At 36.8% G+C, this 24,860-nt stretch overlaps 1 protein-coding gene across 4 annotated transcripts in view; it reads left to right on the top strand.

Moving 5' to 3' along the window:
- LOC112623776 (dystonin) overlaps positions 1-24,860 on the top strand; it is a 485,036-nt gene that overhangs the window by 376,214 nt on the left and 83,962 nt on the right. For all 4 annotated transcript variants that reach the window (XM_025384438.1, XM_025384439.1, XM_025384440.1 and 1 more), the window contains 6 exons: positions 5,535-5,597; positions 6,191-6,432; positions 7,318-7,447; positions 10,252-10,451; positions 11,933-12,428; positions 14,100-15,571. In XM_025384438.1, coding sequence (XP_025240223.1) covers positions 5,535-5,597; positions 6,191-6,432; positions 7,318-7,447; positions 10,252-10,451; positions 11,933-12,428; positions 14,100-15,571 — 2,603 coding nt within the window. The remainder of the gene's footprint in view (positions 1-5,534; positions 5,598-6,190; positions 6,433-7,317; positions 7,448-10,251; positions 10,452-11,932; positions 12,429-14,099; positions 15,572-24,860) is intronic.

The following is a 24,860-nucleotide window of genomic DNA, read 5'->3' as shown; positions in this document are numbered from 1 at the left end:
GATATCTTTCTTCTGAGAGTTCTGAGTATCCTCTGTAGGGTATCTAGTCTGACCAGCCCCCCAGCTGTCCCTATTGTGATACTGATGTTCCAGCTGGGCCCTTCTCAGCCAACCATTTATTCCACTCTATTAATCCTATTTCAGGGACTACCCATATTATAATGGTGTGATGATTTCTCCTTTTTCTTCTAATCAGATTTCCTGAAATGTCAAGTTTTTTTTTTTTTTTTTTTAGAAGAGGAATTCTATTGTGCTTTATTTATTTTAGCTCTTCATGTCCCCTTTATATTTGCCATAAATATCAAGTGTTTTTTGTTGTTGTTGTTGCTGTTGTTTTGGGATTTTTTTTTTTTTTTTTTTTTTTTTTTGACTCTTGGTAATTACCAAGCATGGTAGGAATTAATACTGAGCATCTACAGGATATTTTTACTTCCATCTGAAATCCCATCATGTTTAATTTTTTTTTAAGGGACAAAGTTAAGATTCAGATGTTTTAATGTTTCTGTTTAGACTTGTTATTATGTGGTTGATCTGAGAAATGTCTTTGTGTTTTGGATACGTAGCCAATAGATACTAGTATGAGAAAGTCTAACTGATATTTTAATATTCTGATTATGAAAAAGTACCAGTGCTAGATTGTTATGTAATAAAAGTGAACTATTAGTTTGCTACTTACTGACTAGTTTCTACTTGCTAAGCAATGGATCTTTGGTTCCCACGTTGGTGTTTGGTTCCCACAGTTAGGTATTATTATTCCCATCAGTTTGGCTGATTCGTTTGCCCAGTCACCTGGCTAGTAATTAATGAGGCTGGAGTTTAAAATCAGGTAAGTTATACAGCAAGACCTAGGTACTCCTAACCACCATGCTCTCTCTTCGTGTTGACGTAATATGGGTTTAATAATCGATTTGTTTATTTTCTTTTTTACTTTCAACTTCTTATGTATTTAAAAAAATTATTCTGCCTGCATTAAGCCCATGATAGCACTGTGTTAACTGCACCAGACAATTTTCAGTCCTTAAGTAAGGCAGATACTCTTTTGTCAGTCACATATGCATTGTTCAACACACTTATATACTGAGTACCTTCTGAGCTTCAGGACCTTTATCATTAAGATAATTTTAACAATCAAGTGAGAGGTGACTGGCAAGATGGCTGAATAGGAACAGCTCCAGTCTGCAGCTCCCAGCGAAATCAATGCAGAAGGTGGTTGATTTCTGCATTTCCAACTGAGGTACTCGGCTCATCTCACTGGGGCTGGTTAGACAGTGGGTGCAGCCCACGGAGGGTGAGCAGAAGCAGGGTGGGGCGTTGCCTCACCTGGGAAGCGCAAGGGGGTGGGAAACTCCTTCCCCTAGCCAAGGGAAGCTGTAAGGGACTGTGCCTTGAGGAATGGTGCATTCTGACCCAGATACTACACTTTTCCTACGGTCTTCTCAACTCACAGACCAGGAGATTCCCTTGGGTGCCTACACCACCAGGGCCCTGGGTTTCAAGCACAAAACTGGGTGGCCGTTTGAGCAGACACTGAACTAGCTGCAGGAGTTTTTTTTCCATACTGCAGTAACGCCTGGAATACCAGCAAGACAGAATCACTCACTCCCTTGGAAAGGGGGCTGAAGCCAGGGAGCCAAGTGGTCTAGCTCAGCAGGTCCCACCCCCACGGAGCTCAGCAAGCTATGATCCACTGGCTTGAAATTCTCGCTGCCAGCACAGCCGTCTGAAGTCAACCTGGAGTGCTTGAGCTTGGTGAGAGGAGGGGCGTCCACCATTACTGAGGCTTGAGTAGGTGGTTTTCCCCTCCCAGTGTAAACAAACTGCCAGGGAGGTTCGAACTGTGCAGAGCCCACCACAGCTCAATAAAGCCGCTGTAGCCAGACTGCCTCTCTAGATTCCTCCTCTCTGGGCGATGCATCTCTGAAAAAAAGGCAGCAGCCCCAGTCAGGGACTTACAGATAAAACCCCCATCTCCCTGGGACAGAGCACCTGGGGGAAGGGGCGGCTGTGGGCGCAGCTTCAGCAGACTTAAACGTCCCTGCCTGATGGCTCTGAAGAGAGCAGCGGATCTCCCAGCACAGCGCTCCAGCTCTGCTAAGGAACAGACTGCCGCCTCAAGTGGGTCCCTGACCCCCGTGCCTCTTGACTGGGAGACACCTCCCAGCAGGGGTCGACAGACACCTCATACAGGAGAGCTCCGGCTGACATCTGGAAGATGCCTGAATACACCAATAAGTTCTGAAACTGAGGTAGTAATTAATAGCCTACCAACCAAAAAAAGCCCAGGACCAGACAGATTCATAGCTGAATTCCACCAGAGGTACAAAGAGTAGCTAGTAACATTCCTTCTGAAACTATTCCAAACAATAGAAAAAGAGGAACTCTTAGCTGGGTGTGGTGGTTCACGCCTGTAATCCTGGCACTTTGGGAGGCGAGGTGGTTGGATCATGAGGTCAGGAGATCAAGACCATCCTGGTTAACATGGTGAAACCCCGTCTTTACTAAAAATACAAAAATTAGTTGGACTAGGTGGCGGGTGCCTGTAGTACCAGCTACTTGGGTGGTTGATGCGGGAGAATGGCATGAACCTAGGAGGCGAAGCTTGCAGTTAGCTGAGATCGCGCCACTGCACTCCAGCCTGGGTGACAGAGCAAGACTCCGTCACAAAAAAAAAGAAAAAGAAAAAGAGGGACTCCTTCCTAACTCATTTTATGAGACTAGCATCATTCTGATACTAAAACCTGGCAGAGACACAACAAAAACAGAAAATTTCAGACCAAGATCCCTGATGAACATCAATGCGAAAATCTTCAATAAAACACTGGCAAACCGAATCCAGCAGCACATCAAAAAGCTTATCCTCCACAATAAAATGACAAAAACCACGATTATCTCAATAGATGCAGAAAAAACCTTCGATAAAATTCAACACCCCTTCATGCTAAAAACTCTCAATAAACTAGGTATTGATGGAAAGTATCTCAAAACAATGAGAGCTATTTGTGACAAACTCACAACCAATATCATACTGAATGGGCAAAAGCTGGAAGCATTCCCTTTGAAAACCGGCACAAGACAAGGATACCCTCTCTCACCACTCCTATTCAGCATAGTATTGGAAGTTCTGACCAGGGCAATCAGGCAAGAGAAAGTAATAAAGGGTATTCAGATAGAAAGAGAGGAAGTTAATCATGTCATCTGTTTGCAGATGACATGATTATATATTTAGAAAACCCCATCGTCTCAGCCCAAAATCTCCTTAAGCTGATAAACAACTTCAGCAAAGTCTCAGGATACAAAATCAATGTGCAAAAATCACAAGCATTCCTATACACCAATAATAGACAAACAGCCAAATCATGAGCGAGCTCCCATTCACAATTGCTACAAAGAGAATAAAATACCTAGGAATCCAACTTACAAGGGATGTGAAGGACCTCTTTAAGGAGAACTACAAACCACTGCTCAAAGAAATAAGAGAGGACACAAACAAATGGAGAAATATTCTATGCTCATGGGTAGGAAGAATCAATATCGTGAAAATAATTATACTGCCCAAAGTAATTTATAGATTAAATGCTATCCCCATCAAGCTACCGGTGACTTTCTTCACAGAATTAGAAAAACAACTTTAAATTTCATATGGTACCAAAAAAGAGCCCGTATAGCCAAGACAATCCTAAGCAAAAATAACAAAACTGGAGGTGTCACGCTAGTTGACTTCAAACTATACTACAAGGCTACAGTAACCAAAACAGCATGGTACTAGTACCAAAATAGACATTTAGACCAATGGAACAGAACAGAGGCCTCAGAAATAACACCACACATCCACAACCATCTTGTCTTTGACAAACCTGACAAACGCAGTAGGGGAAAGATTCCCTATTTAATAAGTGGTGTTAGAAAAACTGGCTAGCCATATGCAGAAAACTGAAACTGGACCCCTTCCTTACACCTTATAAAAAAACTAACTCAAGATGGATTAAAGACTTAAACATAAGACTTAAAACCATAAAAATCCTAGAAGAACACCTAGGCAATACCATTCCAGACATAGGCATGGGCAAAGACTTCATAACTAAAACACCAAAAGCAATGGCAACAAAAGCCAAAATTGACAAATGTGATCTAATTAAACTAAAGAGCTTCTGCACAGCAAAAGAAACTATCATCAGAGTGAACAGGCAACCAACAGAATGGGAGAAAAATTTTGCAACCTATCCACTTGACAAAGGGCTAATATCCAGAATCTACAAGGAACTTAAACAAATTTACAAGAAAAAAACAACACCATCAAAAAGTGGGCAAAGGATATGAAGAGACACTTGTCAAAAGAAGACATTTATGTGGTCAACAAACGTGAAAAAAAGCTCATCATCACTGGTCATTAGAGAAATGCAAATTAAAACCACAGTGAGGTACCATCTCACACTAGTTAGAATGGCAATCATTAAAAAGGAAACAACAGGTGCTGGAGAGGATGTGGAGAAATAGGAACGCTTTTACACTGTTGGTGGGAGTGTAAATTAATTCAGCCATTATGGAGGACAATGTGACGGTTCCTCAATGATCTAGAACCAGAAATAACATTTGGCCCACCAATCCCATTACTGGGTATATACACAAAGGATTATAAATCATGCTGCTATAAAGACACATGCACACCTATGTTTATTGCAGCACTATTCACAATAGCAAAGACTTGGAACCCACCCCAAAGCCCATCAATGATAGACTGGATAAAGAAAATGTGGCACATATACATTATGGAATACTATGCAGCCATAAAAAAATGATAGTTTATGTCCTTTCCCAGGATATGGATGAAGCTGGAAACCATCATTCTCAGCAAACTAACAGAGGAACACAAAACCAAACACCGCATGTTCTCACTCATAGGTGGGAGTTGAACAATGAGAACACATGGACACAGGGATGGGAACATCACACACCAGGGCCTGTTGGAGGGTGGGCAGGCTAGTGGGCGATAGCATCAGGAGAAATAATGTAGATAATGGGTTGATGGGTACAGCAAACCTCCATGGCATGTGTATACTTATGTAACAAACCTGCACATTCTGCACATGTATCCCAGAACTTAAAATATAATAAAATAAATAAAAATAAATACAAATTTAAAAAAAACTAAGCTTCCACTTATTGCTCTAAAATGCAATTTAATAAATATGACTCTTCCTAGAATAGAGGAATTTATTATGATAAAGCGATTTCATCACAAAAATTTTGTTGAATTAATATTTAATGATTAATTTATATAATATAAACATACTGAAATGGTAGTGTTTAAGACAATACTTTAAGAATAAATTTTACATAGAAGAGAGGATATTGTTTGATATTTAAATTTTAGACATTCATTTGATTTTGAAGTTGAGTCAGTATTTTATGTTTTCAAATAGCAGTAACATTTTAAAGTGATTACTGTTGATGGGGTTTGATTTAATGCCATCTACTGTTAATGTATAGAAATGCTATGAAACTCTGTGATTATTTTAATGTTAATATTTTTGCAGGTGGAGCAATATTAAATGGTGAAGGAACAGCCACAAATACTGAGGAATTTTGGGCAAATAAAGGTGAATATTAATTTTAATTTGTTATTGATTAATGTAATTTGGTGTTTTCTTAATGAGAGAAAATCTTAGAGGCAAACAGTAGTTATATTGAAATTTCAAGCCTGAATTACAATGGTATTTGATCTAATAGTCACAATCTCCATAGATACTATATTTATATAACATTTTATGCAGTTTTGTGTATCTGAAATGAATAAAATCAAGTTGTTCAATTTGACTCTTGGTTTTGTTCCTTGCTTTTTGGTTAATTTGAGATATTTTGTCACTTGGGATAACATTATTTGACTTGATTTATTGAGTTTGGTGTTTGAGATATTGCTAAGTAACATTTTGTGGTTTGTGTTTTTTATTACATTTAAAATATCTTTTTTATTTTACTTGTATTATGCAATTTTCTTGAATTATTTGTGATCAAATAGCATTATAAGATGATCCAACCTTTTATTTCTAAAACATTTATGACTTTATCATACTAGGCTTAATAGTGACAAACTAGACGTTATAAAATATCATGTAAAAAAACCTTTTATTTCTAGACTTCTGTTCCGAATGTCCTGAAAATATGTCAATATAGTTGTTTTTCTTACTCCTAGGTTTAACATCCATTAAAAAGGACATGACTGACATAAGTCATGATTATGAAGATCTTGGCCTCTTACTCAAGGACAAAATAGCAGAACTGAACACTAAACTCTCCAAATTGCAAAAGGCTCAGGAAGAATCAAGTGCAATGATGCAGTGGTTACAGAAAATGAACAAAACTGCAACGAAATGGCATCAGACACCTGCACCTACAGATACTGAAGCTGTGAAGACTCAAGTTGAGCAGAATAAGGTATATTCTGTGGGTGCACCTATGGAAGACATGAAAGAGAATGGATTAGCAGTTGGAACGGAGCTCTGGTAGTCAGAAGCTCTGTTCTGTTTTCTAGCTCTATAAACTTTAGCACATAATTTGACAGTTTTGTTTAATGTGCCTTTCTGTAGAGATTGATAATAATAGTTACTTTTTTAAAAATTTTGGGCACAGCCACGTTATAGATTAGCAAACTGTTTGGTGTAAGCCACTTTGCCACCTTTAAATCAGTGTAAGCCTGGGATGTTAACCAGTCAGCTATTAGAAAAGATTTATTTAAGGGCTAAATGTATGAGAGATCTATTCTCTGTCGTATAAAAATAGGGTGCTAATGCCTTCCTTTTATTTAATAGATAGTATTTCTTTCTACAGCTGCCAAGGTTGGGAAAATGGCTTTATATAATGGTGGCAATGATGGCAAAATTTCTACAAATTAACAACCTATATTTGAATTCTATAATGTGTTGCCCAAAAAAAGTGCTTATTCACGTGTAGATTCTCCACTTCTGGCAGCCTTTATTAAGACTGATTTTCTTACTTATTAAAATTTACTGATGTCATCTTTCTTTATTCCAGAGTGGCTTGTTTGAAAATATGAAATTCTTTCTCACTAATGGGGACAAGAGTCATTATCTCCATAGTCCTAGTGTTCCTCTGTGGGGATTCCTTTATCACACAGTTGAACACGAGCTAAGAAGAGGAAAGGAAAATAATTAATTGCAAAATCCAGGCCCTCACCCACCACAGCATTTAACAGTAGATTTTTTCCTCTTTTGGTCATTCTAGAGAAAAAAAATCCTCTATCATTATTATATTTTTGTCTTTTGCTGTTCGCATAGTTTATTATTATTTTTCCTTTGTTAGTCATTTGAGGCAGAACTGAAGCAGAATGTAAACAAAGTACAGGAGTTGAAAGACAAGTTGACAGAGCTGTTGGAGGAGAACCCAGATACTCCTGAGGCCCCCAGATGGAAACAGATGTTGACAGAAATAGGTATGTTGCATTACTTAGATGAACGCCTGTGAAGAAAAGTGCAATCATTTTTCATGTTAATCATAATCTTTATCAGAAAACATTCAACAGAGTCACTTATTTTTGGATTTGCTTTAATGTTTCAGAATCTATTTTGTGCATAAAATGTCATTTCAAATTATAGTGTGCAGAAAATTGGCATATCTTATGTTTTTTACGATAAACACAGTAATTAAATTTATTTTTATGAAGAATGTAGATACTAGTTAATGAAGTGCTGTGCATTGAGTACCTGTTTTCATTAATGTTTCTTTACTTTTTACTAGCTGTTGGTGCTTTATTATGCTTTATATATTTCCAAGCTGTATTATATTTTAAATATTTCTTTCATTCATCTGGAAAAGGTGTGCTCCCTTCTCCTTCGTGCAGTTACTTCTGGGACCCCTCCTGCTCCGTGCTTTTTGCTCTTCTGCTCTTCCCCAATCAATTTTTTATCCAAAATTATCCTCCTACCCACATTCTGTCCTTGTATAAACAGAGGAGCATACACTGCTCCTCAGAGGTACAGAATTTTCTTTATAAGCCCTATTGTCTTACCAATTTTTATTACTATAATGATGTAGAAAATGAGTGTAAAGGGGGTAGAAAAAAAAGAAAATGAGTATAAGAGAACGGTAATAATTTTCCCCACTTCGTAGTTTCATTTGGAGAACCCAATAAGTTAAGTTGAATATGCCTCAAACAAATAGTACCTGGCACATATTAAGTGCTATGTAAGTACATACTATGATTGTAATAATTATTTTACCTCAATTGTTCCATTACTAAATACTGTCCTTCCTTTAGAGTCAGGTGTGCTATGATAAATGTAGAAATCTCTAAGTATATTTTAGTTTGAAAAAGGTTACCCTAAGGGATCTTCATGTTCAGAGATATATTTAATCCAACTTTAGAGATTCCTATCAAGTTGTAATTAATTTGCCCCTAATTCAGTGGCTGTCTTCTAGGATCTCAGAATTACTTGGGGAGAGTATTAGCAAACCCAAGTAATATCATGTAAAAAAAACTATTTTAGAATAGGAATGGGAATGAGGAATATGTAGTTCAGAAAACCTTCTTGATGAGCTTTTATATTTTTCCTTCCTGATTTATTGTTTTAATGGCATTATTTTGTTGTGAGATTGTGTTTGACCAGAAAATGTCATATGGAATGATGTTATTAGATAAGGTTTCAGTGATTGTATTCTATTAAAGTCATTCCTTTAGTGTGTTATGCTAAATGAAAACTCTCTCAAATCAACTGATCACACCATCAGTGAATATTTATTGAGTGACTATGTTGAAGTGCTGGAAGAAGTGCTCTGATTAGTAACCCTTGACTACAGGGAGCATACTGTCTTGAGGATGGAGAGAACAGAAAAGGCTTCCTAGCAGAGGGTAAATCCAATGGAATGTAAAGGAAGGATAGGGTTGGGATGTATGGGGAGGAGGTATAGAATCTCAGGCATAGGACCTGTGTGAGCAGAAGCCTGTTTGGATTACAAGGGTGAAATCATCAGGGCTAGATTAGAGGATCATCTCAGAGTACAAACCTTCAGAGATTGTGGGAGGCCTCAAATGTCAGGCAAAGGTCTTCAGATTTTATTGTCTAGGTAACGAGGAGTTAGTTGTTGAAGGGTTTGAGCAGGGAAGTGACAGTTTTAAAAGTGACACTTTTTAGGGAAATTGTATTAGAAACAAGTGGCTTGCAGCTGAGAAACACTAATAGCAGGGATACTAGTTAGAAGACTGCTAGACTAGGTCATTAGTTCTCCAATGTGCTCCTGGGATCAGCAGCAACAGCATCACCTGGGAATTTTTTAGAAATGCAGAATTTCAGATACTACTCCAGACCTACTGAATCAAAAACTCAAGGCAGAGCCTGGAAATCTGTGTTAAAGATGCCTCCAGGTGATTCTTAATGCAGCTCAAGTGTGTGAACTACTGGTCTAGGAAAACATGATGCTGTTAGCTCATCACCTGGATGGATTGTGTTAAATTATCACATGCACTCTAAAAATACATTTCTATTATATATCAATTTAAAAAATAAAAATAATTAAAAAAAATATGATGAAGGCCAAAATGGAGTTATGGCATTGAGAATGTAAAGGAGGGCTTTAAGGTTTTATGATCAAGGATATAATAGAGTTAGGAAGCTCATTAAAGGATTTTCTGAATTATTGCATCTTTATGACATGGGAGAAGAGATAACCTTTGAAAGAAATCTAAAAGTCATAAAAGTCCACCAGTTTTGAGAGGAATATAATGAGTTTTATTTTTTAATGTTGAGTTTAATTGGTGAGACTTCCTACTGGAACTTTCCAGCAGCTGGTTGTTAGTGTGTAATTTGAATGGGAAAGAATAATGGGATAGATATACAAATTTGGGAGCAATTTGCCTAGAATGAATAAGTGAAGATTTTATATTAAAAGGATTATTGTTCATTGTTTTAGTAAGTCATAGTTTAATAAACACACTCTATAGGACTTATAGAAGGAACAAGAGATCTTAGAATCCTGTCTGCTTTAATGAATATTCCATATTCTACAATATCTTCTAAAATCATATTCACAATTTTTTTCCCTATACTTCAGTTAACATACAACCATCAGACCTATAAAATCTTAGGTTAGTCCTTTAAGTAACTATGTAACAAGAGTCATAAAAATGGGATTATAGCCATTATATATCATTTTGAATCATATCATACAGTCCTCATAGACATAGTCATGTTAAATGCAAAAAAAAAAAATCAAACACCAGTTTCATTTTTTTTCTTTTAGATTCTAAGTGGCAAGAACTCAATCAATTAACAATTGATAGACAACAAAAACTGGAAGAATCCTCCAATAATCTAACCCAGTTCCAGACTGTAGAGGCCCAGTTGAAACAGTGGCTTGTGGAAAAAGAACTTATGGTCAGTGTTCTTGGGCCCTTGTCAATTGACCCAAATATGCTAAACACGCAAAGGCAGCAGGTGCAGGTGAGTATTACCTAATAACCTGTCTGTCGTGCACAGCAATTTGAGTTACTGAGACCAATGTTTTCATTATAAATATATTAACTTTGGTCAGTAGGTGTTTTATTTAACTGCTTTGAAGTATATGTGTAATGTTTCAGATGCCCATAATATACTGTCCTGATATTAGTGGGAATCCCCCAGAGAACTAAAGCTATGAGGCATCTTAGAGGCCTCCTTGAAGCCCATGAATGGGCCAAGTCTCCTGATTATTTCAGTCATATTGTGGGTGGTACGGATCCTGTTAAAAGGGCCTTCTTTGAAGTATTAATGCAATTAAGTAATATCTTTATGAGAGGCTAGTATATAGTTTTTACTGTTTAGAAATTACTCCTTTGAGGTTTTATTTATTTTGATTATGGTAGTAGATAATGAAACTTGTAAAACTCATCCAGTTGAGTTCTGATGGGGGACAGAGAGAACAAGAAGAGGACAAAGAATAAGGGAAGCAGAGAGGGAACCCTGAAACACAGGGTCTTAGTTAGATGAGTCTAGTTACAAAGCAGATAAATCCACAAGGGAAAAAAATCCAAAAAAAGAGTTTTATTTTTTAATGTTTAATGTTTTTATAGTCAGGTGTAATAGCAGAAGCTCAGTGGTGGTTTCAGTTAGTTTTTTTAATGTATGAGTACTGGCTTTAGAGCAGGGAGGCTGTTTTATAAGCTGAAAATTCAAATAAGTTTTGGTAAAAGTCAGATGTTTGAGTTCATATCTGTTCATAATCCAAAGACAATAAAAACAAAAGATAAAAGTAAATATCTGGGGAGAAATAATTGCCTCTACTCTTGGTAGTCTCCCAGAGATAGACAGATAAATAAAATATAGATAAAAGTATAAAAGATAGATAAAATATGATACTAAAAGAATGAGATTTTTTGGATCATTCATTTTATGAGTCAGGTTGAGTCTGTACATTCTGAGCAGCATGATTTGTTGGCTAAAACCTTTATAATGAAGACTGTAAACATCAATAAATTTTATGTTACAAAAACCTTTGTAAATCAGTGCATCATGAGTTAATATATTCTAACACCTTTATCACTGTGTGTTTTCTTTAATATAAAATTCCATAGGGTATTCCAAAAATCCTACAAAGACAAAAACATGAATGGGTAAAAACAAATTTGGTGTGAGTGCAGTGTGAACTTGTCTAACAGCAGTGTTTCTCTTTTCATATGAAAATTCACACATGAATTTTTGTTCATTTTGTCCAGGTTTTTCCTTTAAGGGGATAGGATTAGTCTAGACAGGATATCTCTGTGAAGCACCATAGTTTTTTGGATTGAAGATAATTGTACTGCCCTTTAAGTAAAAAGTAGGAAAGTAATAACTAAAAAACAGAAACTAGAGAAATAATTACCATTTCTGTCTGTGTGGACACCAAATCTGTGTTTTCTACAATCAATTATATGATAACTTGTGTTTATTTACCCTTGTTACCTTAGATTCTGCTGCAAGAATTCGCCACTCGGAAACCTCAATATGAACAGCTCACAGCAGCTGGTCAGGGCATTCTGAGCAGACCTGGAGAAGACCCTTCTTTACATGGGATTGTGAAAGAGCAACTGGCAGCTGTGACCCAAAAATGGGATAGCCTAACAGGGCAATTGAGTGACAGATGTGACTGGATTGACCAAGCCATTGTTAAAAGCACACAGTATCAAAGCCTGCTGAGAAGCCTTTCTGATAAACTGAGTGACTTGGATAATAAACTCAGCAGCAGTCTGGCTGTGAGCACGCACCCTGACGCTATGAACCAACAGTTGGAAACAGCCCAAAAAATGAAGCAGGAAATACAGCAGGAAAAGAAGCAGATAAAAGTGGCCCAGGCACTCTGTGAGGATTTGTCAGCACTGGTTAAAGAAGAGTACTTGAAAGCAGAACTTAGTAGGCAGCTAGAAGGCATCTTAAAATCATTTAAGGATATTGAACAGAAAGCAGGTTTGTCTACTTTTAATACATGTATTTCCTGGTCAGAAATAGATGTCATATATTGCTTATTTCCAAGATGTTGCCAATAATCCAGGACCCCAAAGAGACTCTGCCCCGCTGTTAACATCAGTGAAGAGGAGGATGAATATAGGAGCTCAGAGAGCAGTTTTGTATTCCTAGGCATATGTAATATTAGGGTCATTCCACACATATAATCTGTTGGCAAAATTGACTTCCTGAAGGCCTATTAAAATTTCAGGTACCCCAAACTGGTTTTTAAAAGATGTAAATGTTTTTTGCTGTATGACAGTCTTATTTTGCCAGAAAAAAAACATGAATAGTTAGTAAAAGGCTTGGCATCATCTTCTCATCTGCTGTTACTTTATCTATGCGGTCATAGAAAACTTTTCTAGAGAAATGTGTCAAAGAGAGGCATTTGTCACTATTTTCCTCTCTCACTGTGGCTATAATTCTGTGGCAGATGTGTTGATATTTGTCAGAGGTAGCAGTGAGTTATCAGAATTCAGAAAGCCCTGATGAAGAAAGGCACATTTTGTTGTTAAGTTTGTTCTGTTTGAAAAGTTTCTAGTTTTTTGCACCTAGTAAATACTCAAGTTATGCTTTTTAATTGATTGGATTTACTGATCACAGCAACTGTTTCAGACTTATTCCTTTGTTTGACATGATATTAACAATAGTAAATATCAGCTATTATCATTATTATTCTTAATGGTATGAACACTTTTATGTGATAGGTATTAAACTAAGAACTTTACATGTACTATAATCTGTACAGCACCTACCATTAATATTGTCAATTCACAGTGGTAGAAATTAGGCTTAGAGGTTTAATCATTTGCCTGGGGTCTTCCAACTCTGAAGAGGTTAAACCAAGATACAAACTCATGTAGTTTTTATGTGCTACATTATGTTGCCTCCATAATATGTAAAAGTCATAGACATGGCCAGGCACAGTGGCTCACGCCTGTAATCCCAGCACTTTGGGAGGCCGAGGCGGGGGATCACAAGGTCAGGAGATCGAGACCATCCCGGCTAACACAGTGAAAACCCATCTCTACTAACAATACAAAAAGTTAGCCAGGCGTGGTGGCAGGTGCCTGTAGTCCCAGCTACTCGGGAGGCTGAGGCAGGAGAATGGCGTGAACCCAGGAGGCGGAGCTTGCAGTGAGCCGAGATCGCGCCACTACACACCAGCCTGGGCGACAGAGTGAGACTCTGCCTCAAAAAAAAAGAAAAAAAAAAAAAGTCATAGATGAGAAAAAGTCATATTTGATAACAGATGGATTATTTATCAACATAATTGAGAACTTGGCCGTCATCACTTCTCCATACTAGAATAGAGAAGACACCAGCACAGCAGATGATGTGTGGCGTGGCCACTCCCTGCACCTTGACGCATTTTTACTTATTTCCTTATTCTTTGTTTTCCCCTCTCATCTGTCTCCTGCATCTTTTCTTGATTGTGTATTTTCTTGTGCCTACCTCTTACCTCTTTTCCCCTTTGTCAATATCTTAAGTTCACTTGTAGTTCTTATAGTCAATGCTAAAAGCCCTTGCTTTTCAACAATTCTATATATTCAGAGATTTTTATTTTGGCTTTTCATAGATTAAATTAACATTTTGATATAAAATAAACATATCTTGTAATTTTATTTCTAGAGAGTCATGTCCAGCACCTTCAGTCAGCCTGTGCAAGCTCTCATCAATTTCAGCAAATGTCTAGAGATTTTCAGGCTTGGCTAGATACAAAGAAAGAAGAGCAAAACAAGTCTCATCCAATATCCGCCAAACTCAATGTCTTGGAGTCATTAATTAAAGATCATAAAGGCTTTAGTAAAACTTTGACTGCTCAGTCTCATATTTATGAAAAAACCATTGCAGAAGGTGAAAATCTGTTATTAAAAACACAAGGGTCTGAGAAGGCAGCCTTACAGTTACAGCTTAATACAATTAAAACCAGTTGGGATACATTTAATAAGCAGGTGAAAGAAAGAGAACACAAGTTAAAAGATTCATTGGAAAAAGCCCTTAAGTATAAAGAGCAAGTAGAGACTCTCCGGCCATGGATAGACAAATGCCAAAACAACCTGGAGGAAATAAAATTTTGCTTGGATCCTGCTGAAGGAGAGAATTCTATTGCCAAGTTAAAGTCTCTGCAGAAGGAAATGGACCAACACTTTGGTATGGTAGAATTACTGAACAACACAGCCAATAGCTTGCTCAGTGTCTGTGAGATAGATAAAGAAGTTGTTACAGATGAGAATAAGTCACTGATCCAGAAGGTGGACATGGTCACTGAACAACTTCACAGTAAGAAATTCTCTCTAGAGAACATGGCTCAGAAGTTTAAAGAATTTCAAGAAGTTTCCAAAGAATCTAAAAGGCAGCTTCACTGTGCAAAGGAGCAGCTAGATATCCATGATTCCCTGGGACCCCAGGCTTACAGTAACAAATACCTGACCATGTTGCAGACTCAGCAGAAATCACTTCAGGCCTTGAAGCATCAGGTAGATTTGGCTAAAAGACTTGCACAGGACCTTGTGGTAGAGGCCTCAGACTCAAAGGGAACCTCTGATGTTTTATTACAAGCGGAAACCATAGCTCAAGAGCATAGTGCACTAAGTCAGCAGGTTGATGAAAAGTGTTCTTTCTTAGAAACCAAGCTTCAGGGCATTGGGCATTTCCAGAATACCATTCGAGAAATGTTTTCTCAGTTTGCAGAGTTTGATGATGAACTGGATAGCATGGCTCCAGTGGGGAGAGATGCAGAAACATTGCAAAAGCAAAAGGAAACTATAAAAGCCTTTCTAAAGAAACTAGAAGCCCTCATAGCAAGCAACGACAATGCCAATAAAACCTGCAAGATGATGTTAGCCACAGAAGAAACCTCTCCTGACCTTGTTGGAATCAAAAGGGACTTGGAGGCCTTAAGCAAACAATGCAACAAGTTACTGGACCGAGCCCAAGCCAGAGAAGAGCAGGTTGAAGGGACAATTAAGCGTCTTGAAGAATTTTACAGCAAATTGAAAGAATTCTCTATTCTGCTCCAGAAAGCCGAAGAACATGAAGAGTCACAAGGTCCTGTTGGCATGGAAACGGAGACAATTAATCAGCAGCTTGAGGTGTTCAAGGTAGGGAACTGTCCATTTTTACGAAGTGTTTTTATTGTCAATGAAGTTTCTAATTTGTACAGAAAGGAGATTGCCTATTTCGTAGAACCTTCTAATAATGATTGTCATACAATATTTGAGCCGGAATGAGCATATATGGAAGTAACACCCAGACAGGTAGGGCAGTTACAAGGCTACTGGTGATTTGGGCCTTTGTGGAATAAGGCCTGAGATAAAATCAGATCAAAGGGTGCTTGGCAAAGTTCCAAGCAAGCCAGGAACTGACATCATAGGGTCCATTTCTGAAGTCATTCACAATTGCCATCCGTGGTGACTGGGGCTGTGGTTTGAACTCTATTGCAGATGTTTATCTCCCAGCATTTTCTTCAGTGGTAAATTACCGTCTTTTCTGCCCTTTCTTTTTATAACTGTCTTCTCATCCTTCTTAATTTAATTTCTTCCACAGACATTTTTCTTCTAAAAGCTCATATTTTTAAAGGCAATATGGAGTTCCATGTTGCAATCTGTTTCATTACACAAAGATCTTAGGCTCATGCCCCAGAGGATTAGAGGTGAATTTTTTTTTTATTGCATAATATAAGCTCCTCAGTGCCAAGAAATAACTGCCACTCAACAGTGATCGGTGACACTTAATGAATGAAACATTTGATAAAAATGGGGGGCCAGTTTCCATGACATTGGATTTGGCCTTATTTATGATAGTGAGAACAGAAGTCACATCTGTATAGGGGACAAAGATAGGTTCATCCCTGGAAACAAAGGGTCCTAAATAGCAAGCGATTTTCTATATGGGGCTGATATAAACCTTTAAGGTTTCACGGCTCCTGTTATATTTATGAGATGTGTTTTACTGGCAAAGATATATTGCACCATTAGTGCATAAAGAATAAACTAAGACCAAATAACAGTTTATAAAACCATAAATTATTTTCTTTGAGAAATGGGTATGAATCAAATGGACTTCCAAATTCTATGCAGTTATATTTGACATACTCTTTCATTTGCTTGTCTTCGATAACATTATTTAGATGACTGAGTCTTGAAAAATACCTTCTTTTTCTTTGTATTGTTGTTACTATTATGATTATTTGCAGTTTATTAAACGCCTTTGAAGCCCAGTTCCTTCAGGGCTCACAAATCTGTGATTCTGTATTTAGTTCTTGATTCTTGAAGGTGAAAGAAACATTCTTATTGTTGACTTGACCTCCTTCATTGCTCTGTCAAAATTTTATATTTCTGATTTGCAAAATGAAGATTTCATATGAGAGAATCCTCTATTAGAAAAGCATAGTTCTGTGGCAATTGCTTCATCAAAGACTGGGAGAGATCTTGGGAGCAACTCTTCCTTTGTCAGTAAGTTTGGAATTCTCTATAGAACCCTGTCAGCACCTTAAAGATTAAATGACAGTAATCAAGCAGTGTTTATACTAATGAAATTTAACCACATTAAGTGGTTAAATTGTGAAACATTTCATTCGGTTTCCTGTGCATTTGTTTAGAAAAAAAAGACCTTCATTTCTCTTTGCTGCTTCTAACTACTTGTAAGACAGTGAACAAAAGTAATAGTACTGGTGCTGCTACTTGTGGGTGCCTCCCCTTTGGTCTTCCCAAGTACAGTGAAAACTGTGGCTCTTCATGTGGAGAATTGAAAGTAAGAAAAAGCAAGAGATAGGAGGAGCTTTCTCACCATTGCACTGAAAGTGTTTTGCAAACTGAAAACCCCAAACATTACCATTAATAGCTACAGTGATTGTCTTATTTGATTGTGAAGAAATATAGAGTGATAATTTCTCCTAAAATAAACCATGTAGCATGCTGTGTTTGTTTGCTTTCAGATTATTTGGAAAGAGTTGATTGATTTTATTGAAATTCAGCAATAAAGAACATCATGGCATACTTTCAGTATCTTGAAACCCAGTGACTTAAAAAAAAAAGTTTTCAAGTAGACCAGTACTCTGCATTTAGTATATTCCAGTGCCATAGGTTAAAAAGAACAAGAATATGATTATGGTAGCTCACACAACCACTAATTCTGTTTATCTGTGTATGTGTGTGTGTATTCTTTAAAAATAGTAATTATAATAATCAATAAATCAATTTATTATGGGCTTACTATGTGTCAAGCCCTACTTTAATTTGTCTTTAATCCTGTTAACAGTCATGAGAGGTAGATGCTGTTACTATTCTCCATCTTATTATAAAGAAGCCTAGGCCCAAGGAGGTTAAGTGACTTGTCCAAGGTCACACAGATGGTGTCAGAACCTGATTCTTTTGATGAAAATGATGCAGTGCTTTGTGTAAACTTTATTTGTCACCCATGTTTCACATCTAGTATTTTCTCTGGGGAATTTTCTTATCTTTGCTGTAGCCTAATTTAGACAGCCTGAATAGCCAGCCATTGTTCATTTTAATCCAAAATACCAAGAACACCCACTTAAGGAACATGTTCTATAAAACTAGCTGCTATGAGAAATGTGAGATAAACATGTAAAACAGTCTTAGAAACTGATGTTATGTAGGTGCTGTGGTATGATAAGGGTGATGATGATAATGACGATGTTGATGGTAGTGGTTCCAGTGATCACCACTACTGCTGCTACTGAGATGGAGCCAAACATTTCATTGTTTTAGTGATTCTTTCTTGGTTAAAGTAGTAAATTGACTTGTTTACAGTTCAGTACTTAATTTAGTTTCTGTTGGGCCTTAGACTTTTGTTAAACATTAGTTTTAACATAATTTTTAGAAAGTTTTTAAAATTTTTTAAATGGAATGATTTGTATTGAGTGAAAAGCTAGTTATAATTCCTAAAAGTAAAACAGAAAAGAAGTGAAGGACTGAGTCTGTCCCCCTTATTGACTTTGAAATACAATCTAGTTTGACATTAATCTATCTGGTAGCTTTAGTTTAACCTAACGTCACAGATAAAATCCTATAATAGTTTTTCTTAGTGCAAAATAAACTGCCTTCTGAGCAGAACAGAGAATAAAAGCTATTACCCAGTCACTCAGCAGGGGGTGCCTCATATTCACTGGGCCCATAATAGAGGATTTAAAGCAGGTTTGATAGACTTCCCCGATTCTGTTTTTCTTTCTATAGTTTAAGAAATAGCTGTTAATAGTTACTTGAGGTTTTCTTATAAAGACAGGGACAAAATTCATTCATTCATGTTTAAGATATCAACCCAAACATAATACTTAAAGCAAATGCTATTCTAAACCAAATGTCCTAACTCACTCAGTGAAAACTATTCTGAGATTCTGAAAATAGATTGGTGTTATCTTTTATGTTAGTTAGCTTGACATTTTAAAACTATTTTGATTATATATAAGTTCTGTTGTTCATAAGTTTTTCTACTTCTAAGTACTAGTCATTGGACTAACATGTCTGAAGGGTGAGGTGTTTTCTACACTGTTGGTAAGTTAGAGTACCATTTTCCACTTACACTTCTCTATGACAGTTAAATTCTATGCACACTGTTATAAATTGCTGGAATGAATAGCAGAGCGATTCTGTTTGTCTCCAGGCAAGAAGAAAGAAACCTCTTTGGTGTTCCCTCTATCCCTACCTCCTATCTGAAGACTCCTAGCTCAAGATTATCTTCAAATCTAAACCACATTATTAAGTAACATTAATATTTCCACATTATTATTTATCAAAGACATATGTAACTGACTGTATACAAGGAATGCATCCCAGTAATTCCTATTATGTGATGAACAGCCAATCAGGTCTTCTGATCATTATGAAGTAACCATTATCACCATATTGAATGATTTAATTTCAATGAAAATCAAAGAAACTTGATGCTTTAATGAGTCCTAGCTAAATCTGTACCCTCCCCACCTCTATCTAGGCCAAGCTTGTCCAACCCATGGCCCACGGCCCACCTGTGGCCCAGGATGGTTTTGAATGTGGCCCAACACAAATTCATAGACTTTCCTAAATAACATTATGAGATTTTTTTTTGCCATTTTTTAAGGTCATCAGCTGTCATTACTGTTAGTGTATTTTATGGGTGGCCTAAAACAACTCTTCTTCTTCCAGTGTGGCCCAGAGAAGCCAAAAGATTGGATACCCCTGATCTAGACCATTGTGAAAAATGCCTTACCTCAGAACCTGCTTACAGTTTATTTCTGGCCACTGTGTTGCTGTCCCAATTGTAATTCATTTTGTCGCCACAAATGACTACATCTCCAGTACAAGTCTCTCTGAATACGTCTTTTTATTTTCAAATGGACATAGAATTACATGGAGCAGAGGATTTTTAAGTGAAGTTGAAACCAGAGACAAAGAACAGAACATATGCCTAATTATACTGTAATGAATTTTGTTTGGTCCAGGTGAAGGCATTGTTTAACCCAGATATCATTATTTTAATATTCGGTAAACTAAAATGCCAAGTAGCATGGGGCTAAGGAAGACAGGCAGTTTAAGCACAAATTCTTATTATGGTATTTATCAAGTGATCCAAAAACAACCTCTGATGTCACCTTATTGAAAATCAAACTGTCCAAAAAATGCTTTAATAGTACTTTTAAAGTGTTCATATTGTTATATAGAGGTCACTGACAAATTATTCTCCATTTTTATTGAGAGTGGGGAAATTAGATAAAGCTTTTGCAGAAGAGGTTTTTGTTAGGGAAAATTCCTTAATAGATTGGATTTTTGTTAATGAAGCTATATTAGCAAAGGGGTTGCCTGTTACCTTCCTCTGGTATTTTTAATGGTGAAAATATTTCTACTATAGACACTGTAACTTGATGCATGACTTTTATAGGAAGGTCACATTATTTAATAAACCTAACGTGTTTATTGTTAAAACCAGCAAAGTGGCATTTAACAATTTTAGGAAGAAAGAATACTGCATATACTGGTCAAGAGAGAAGTCTTACTGAGGCAGAGACCACACCTAGCTATGAAGAGGTGGAGCTGATCTGCTGTGTGGTATTATTAACACCTCATATTCTTATCCACACAAACTAGGCATAACAGGTGGATGCCTTCTTTTTCACATAATACAAGGAATATACCATACTTCTCAGAAAGGGCTGTCAAAAGGGAACTTTGCAACATGGGTTCTCTTTTCAGTTTTGCCGCTAACTAATGCTACGACCCTTTATGTCACAGAGCTCCTCTTAATTTTTATTCTTTCATTTAAGATTGAGGAATTAATAAAGTTGGTTGTTCTGAAGGCAGTTCCAGCCAGAGATTTTATAATGTCGGATTTTTTGGTATTTGTTATTTTGTTTTGCTTTTACCTTGATAAACCTGTATCACCATTTTAGAGTGATCCAACAAAAGAGCCAAACTGTGGTATCTACTATCATTATTATAGGCCCTCCTTTGATAAAAGAAGACCTTCGTAATGTATTTTATTAATATGGAAAGTTGCCTAAAGGTATGTGGGAGAGAGAGAGAGACAGAGAAGAATTTGCCTTGTTATGAAATTATACACTGGTTTCTTGAAAAGAACATTTGACTGGTAAATGTTTATCTAGGTCTCTAATCATTCATTAATAACTGGAGCTGCTCAAGAACTGGATACAACAAGAAAATGTCTGTGCTCACAGATCCTGTTCTCACATATCTCCAGTTATCTTCATTTCAAGCTTAATTTCTTTTGTCAATATTTTAATATGAAAAGTATTTCCAGATTTTGTTTGGTTTTTGTTTCTCTGAAGAAAATTGAATAGGGCCATTAACATGTTAGTTGCTTCTGCTTGCTGGATAGCTTTTCTTTAAATGAACTTTTTGACATTACATATATATATATAAAATATGTGAAATATGTATATATTTCAATTAATAAGATTTATATATAGAATCATCTTCTGTTACATAGAATTTTTTTTCACTGTTACCAGAAAACCTCATTGAAGATATGGGAAAGGCATAGTCTTAGTATTGTTGTGACTTAAGGAAGAAGAGCAAGTGCTCATTAAAGATATTAACTAAGGTTCACATCAAGATAAACTCCTGTCAAGATCAGTCCGTGAACTCTTGTTTTTAAATTGGTTTACTTTAGGGTCAGAACATTCTACTTTCCTCTAAATATAAACTATATTCCCAGGAAATAAGTAGTTATTGCCCATTCATATGATGTATATCTTTGGAAACCTTTAGCCCTTTATGTGAAGAAATTTAATAGTTTGAAAACTCAAAATATAGTATGCTTTCAGTTTTCATTAGCTAATGGCGTATTGTTTTAGAAAGAACAATTGTTGCTCTTAATGCCTGTTTTTGTACTTGCAGCACAAAACGCATATCCCTTGTTTGACTTCTAATCCTGATTTCAAGAGCTATCAGGCCAAGAGTTATTTCATGGATAATAGTGCATTTACTTACGTAGATATTTGTCACTTACTGTGCATTGAACTTAATAACTCCAATCCTTCAAGCCTAAAACCTCCATGTTTCAGCTGATAAAATTGCTCTTTTCTATGAGTAAATAATATATAAATAATAATAATAAATGTGAATGATAAAACTTTTCTATGATGTACATTGTTGCACTTAGTGGGAAGATTTTTCAGGGATTTTCCTTTTAAAAGATTTAATTAAACTTTAGGAATATAAAATGAGAAAATGTTACTGTTTTGCTTATAATTCAGTTAGTAGTGTGTACTTTTCTGAAATCATCTGGTTTAGTAGATAGTTTAGCTGGATTATATCTAGTAGGCTACATAAAGTAAGTAAAGCTACATTTTGAAAACAGCATTATGATTTATGAAATAATAGTGTATGCTATTTTTCAGGAAAGCTTTACTTACCTTATTATGTATTTCTCTCATTATGAAAATGTGAGGGGGCTGAGCACAGTGACTCATGCCTGTAATCCCAGCACTTTGGGAGACCAAGGCAGGAGGACTGCTTGAGTCCAGCTGTTCAGGACCATCCTGGGCAACAGAGTGAGACGCCATCTCCACAAAAAGTTTTTTAAATTAGCCAGGTGTAGTGGTGCACACCTGTACCTGGGAGGCTGAGACAGGAGGATCACATGAGCCCAAGAGGTCAAGGCTGCAGTGAACTGTGATCACGCCACTGCATTTCAGCCTGGGCGACAGAGCAAGACCCTGTCTCAGAAAAAAAGAAAATGTGAGGGATCTAGATGTCATGATTAATATTTAACATGGTTTAGTATATCTTGATTTTATTAACATTAGAGACGATCACATTTATAGTAGCTGTCTAAACCAAATTTTGGGGGAAAAATAAACCACTCCGGTTCTGCTCTATATATCAGCTCTTACATGTCATCCAGGTAAGACTTTGGAATGTGATTTCAAGTAACAAAGATATATGTAAATTATTGTCACAAATTTTAATCAATATAAAAATCAGTTCAATAAAAAAGGAATTTCGATGTTAAATAAATGGTATATACTTGAACATAATTAACTAGGAAATATTTTCCCTTAGCACTGTTTACTTCCAAACTGTGTCATGGCCATTTTCTCATTCACATTCCCCTAGTGTAAGTGGTGTAAAGACAGTGGTGGCTGTGTCTTCACAACATCATTTTTCCAGTGCTTACCATGTTCTTTGGCAGACAGTGAGCACTATTTTTTGAATCATTTAATTTATGAATGAATTATCTGTGCAGTTTTAAAATGTACTACCCACCTCAAATGTGAGGTTATGTGTTGCTCCTCTTAGCTTTTCATAAGCCTAGAATAATATTGTGCTGATGATTCAGAGTTAGAGTCTAAGGTGGACTGAATTAGAGCCATTCTTTATTATGAAAAGTTCTGTAAGGATCTTAGAGTGTTTAGACAAAGGCACTCATACAGATTTCAAAGAAACTTTATTACTCATATTGCCATGAATAAGTAGTTTTCTAGGCTTACATATCAAGAGAGCTGCAGTTGGGAGTAAGACTCTTGGTCTCTACTATTTCCCAGCCTCGTGCCCAATCCACTGTTCAAGCCTGGTAACTATGAGACCATTTTTCTTTCTCTTATCAGTGCCTTATTACAGCCTGTGTGCTTCAACACCACAGAATCAGGTGCTTGTTGAAATATTTCACGTCTTGAACATGAAAAATTGCCACTGATATTGTGATGTTGATGGATATTTTTAATTCTCTCTTTTTCTTTATAGATAGTCATATATATAGTCAATGATGGCCACATACTGAGTTGCATCTAATAATCTAATAGTTGTTGAATGGATGAGTTACCAATAGAGTTTTCATTATGAAAAGGTTTTTTGTTTTTGTTTTTTTTTAAAGATTCAACTCAGGTTTATAGAATGAATATTGAGATAATGTTTTCTCATTAAAGGCACAAAAGTTTCCTCCACATCTTTTCTGTAAAATTAACAAAGAAAGTATAAAGTCTTACTAGAACTGCCTTCTTCATTTGGAGTGAGCACAGTTTTGTTCATGTTCAAATGATTATTTTGTGAGACTGAAGAAAGACCACTTCATTTGTAACTCTGATACTCTGACGATGTTTCTTATTTTGTAAAATAGAGAATGTTTAGATTTTATTTAAATAAAACTATTAATTTTCCTACAAAGACTAAGAGTTGGCTTGCTGCATTTATTTTCAAACAGTATTTTTAAAAGGGTGTTCAGTAGATAAAAATCTGTGGAGGTGATTTTGTTTATTAAAATAAATATCTGGAGTCAGTGAGTACCACTCTTGGGCCTTGTGTTAACCTCAAGAGTACTGTATGGTAATTAGTAACTACTAATATTTATGTTAGCAGTGCTGAGAGCCCCTCACTGGTAGGAATACTTTACTCTGGAGAACAGTTAGATTTGAACTTGGGCTTCAAAAAGGAACGGCAAAACACTCTCAACTTCAAAGTGATCTGCACTTTGCATCGCAGATGCTGCTGAAGCATCAGATTCTTCAGTGTAAAAGTGTGGTTTCAACTGAAGGATAAGGACCTATGTAGCCCCCCTTTTCCCATTTAGTATTCAAATGAGTGCGGTCTGCGGACTTTCACAAAATAATTTCTTCGCGGATCTCCCAGTGCCAGGTTCTGCCTCCGCAAGTACTACGGATCCCTTCCCATTTTGAAGTAGTCGGCCGGGTTTCCGCGGTCTTTGAACCCGAGCTGCCCCTCTCCCCAGTCGCCGGACTCGGCCTGCTTTGCGCTGATGTCACCACAAGCTGTTGCATTGCAGCCTCTCGGCTTCGAGGTACCTCCCACTGAAACCGCTCGCCGACTCCCGGGAAGAAGCGAAGAGTCAGAGGAAAGATGACTGCGAAGTTAAGTCACGGGAGGGCGTAGCACCGAAGTGGTAGAGAGCTGCGGCTCCGGAACGCCTGGCAGGCCC

The sequence above is a fragment of the Theropithecus gelada genome, chromosome 4 (assembly GCF_003255815.1).
Source record: "Theropithecus gelada isolate Dixy chromosome 4, Tgel_1.0, whole genome shotgun sequence".
NCBI classification, from domain to species: Eukaryota; Metazoa; Chordata; class Mammalia; order Primates; family Cercopithecidae; genus Theropithecus; species Theropithecus gelada.
Note: the sequence above shows the minus strand (reverse complement) of the source record. Positions and strands in the feature narration are given on the sequence as shown.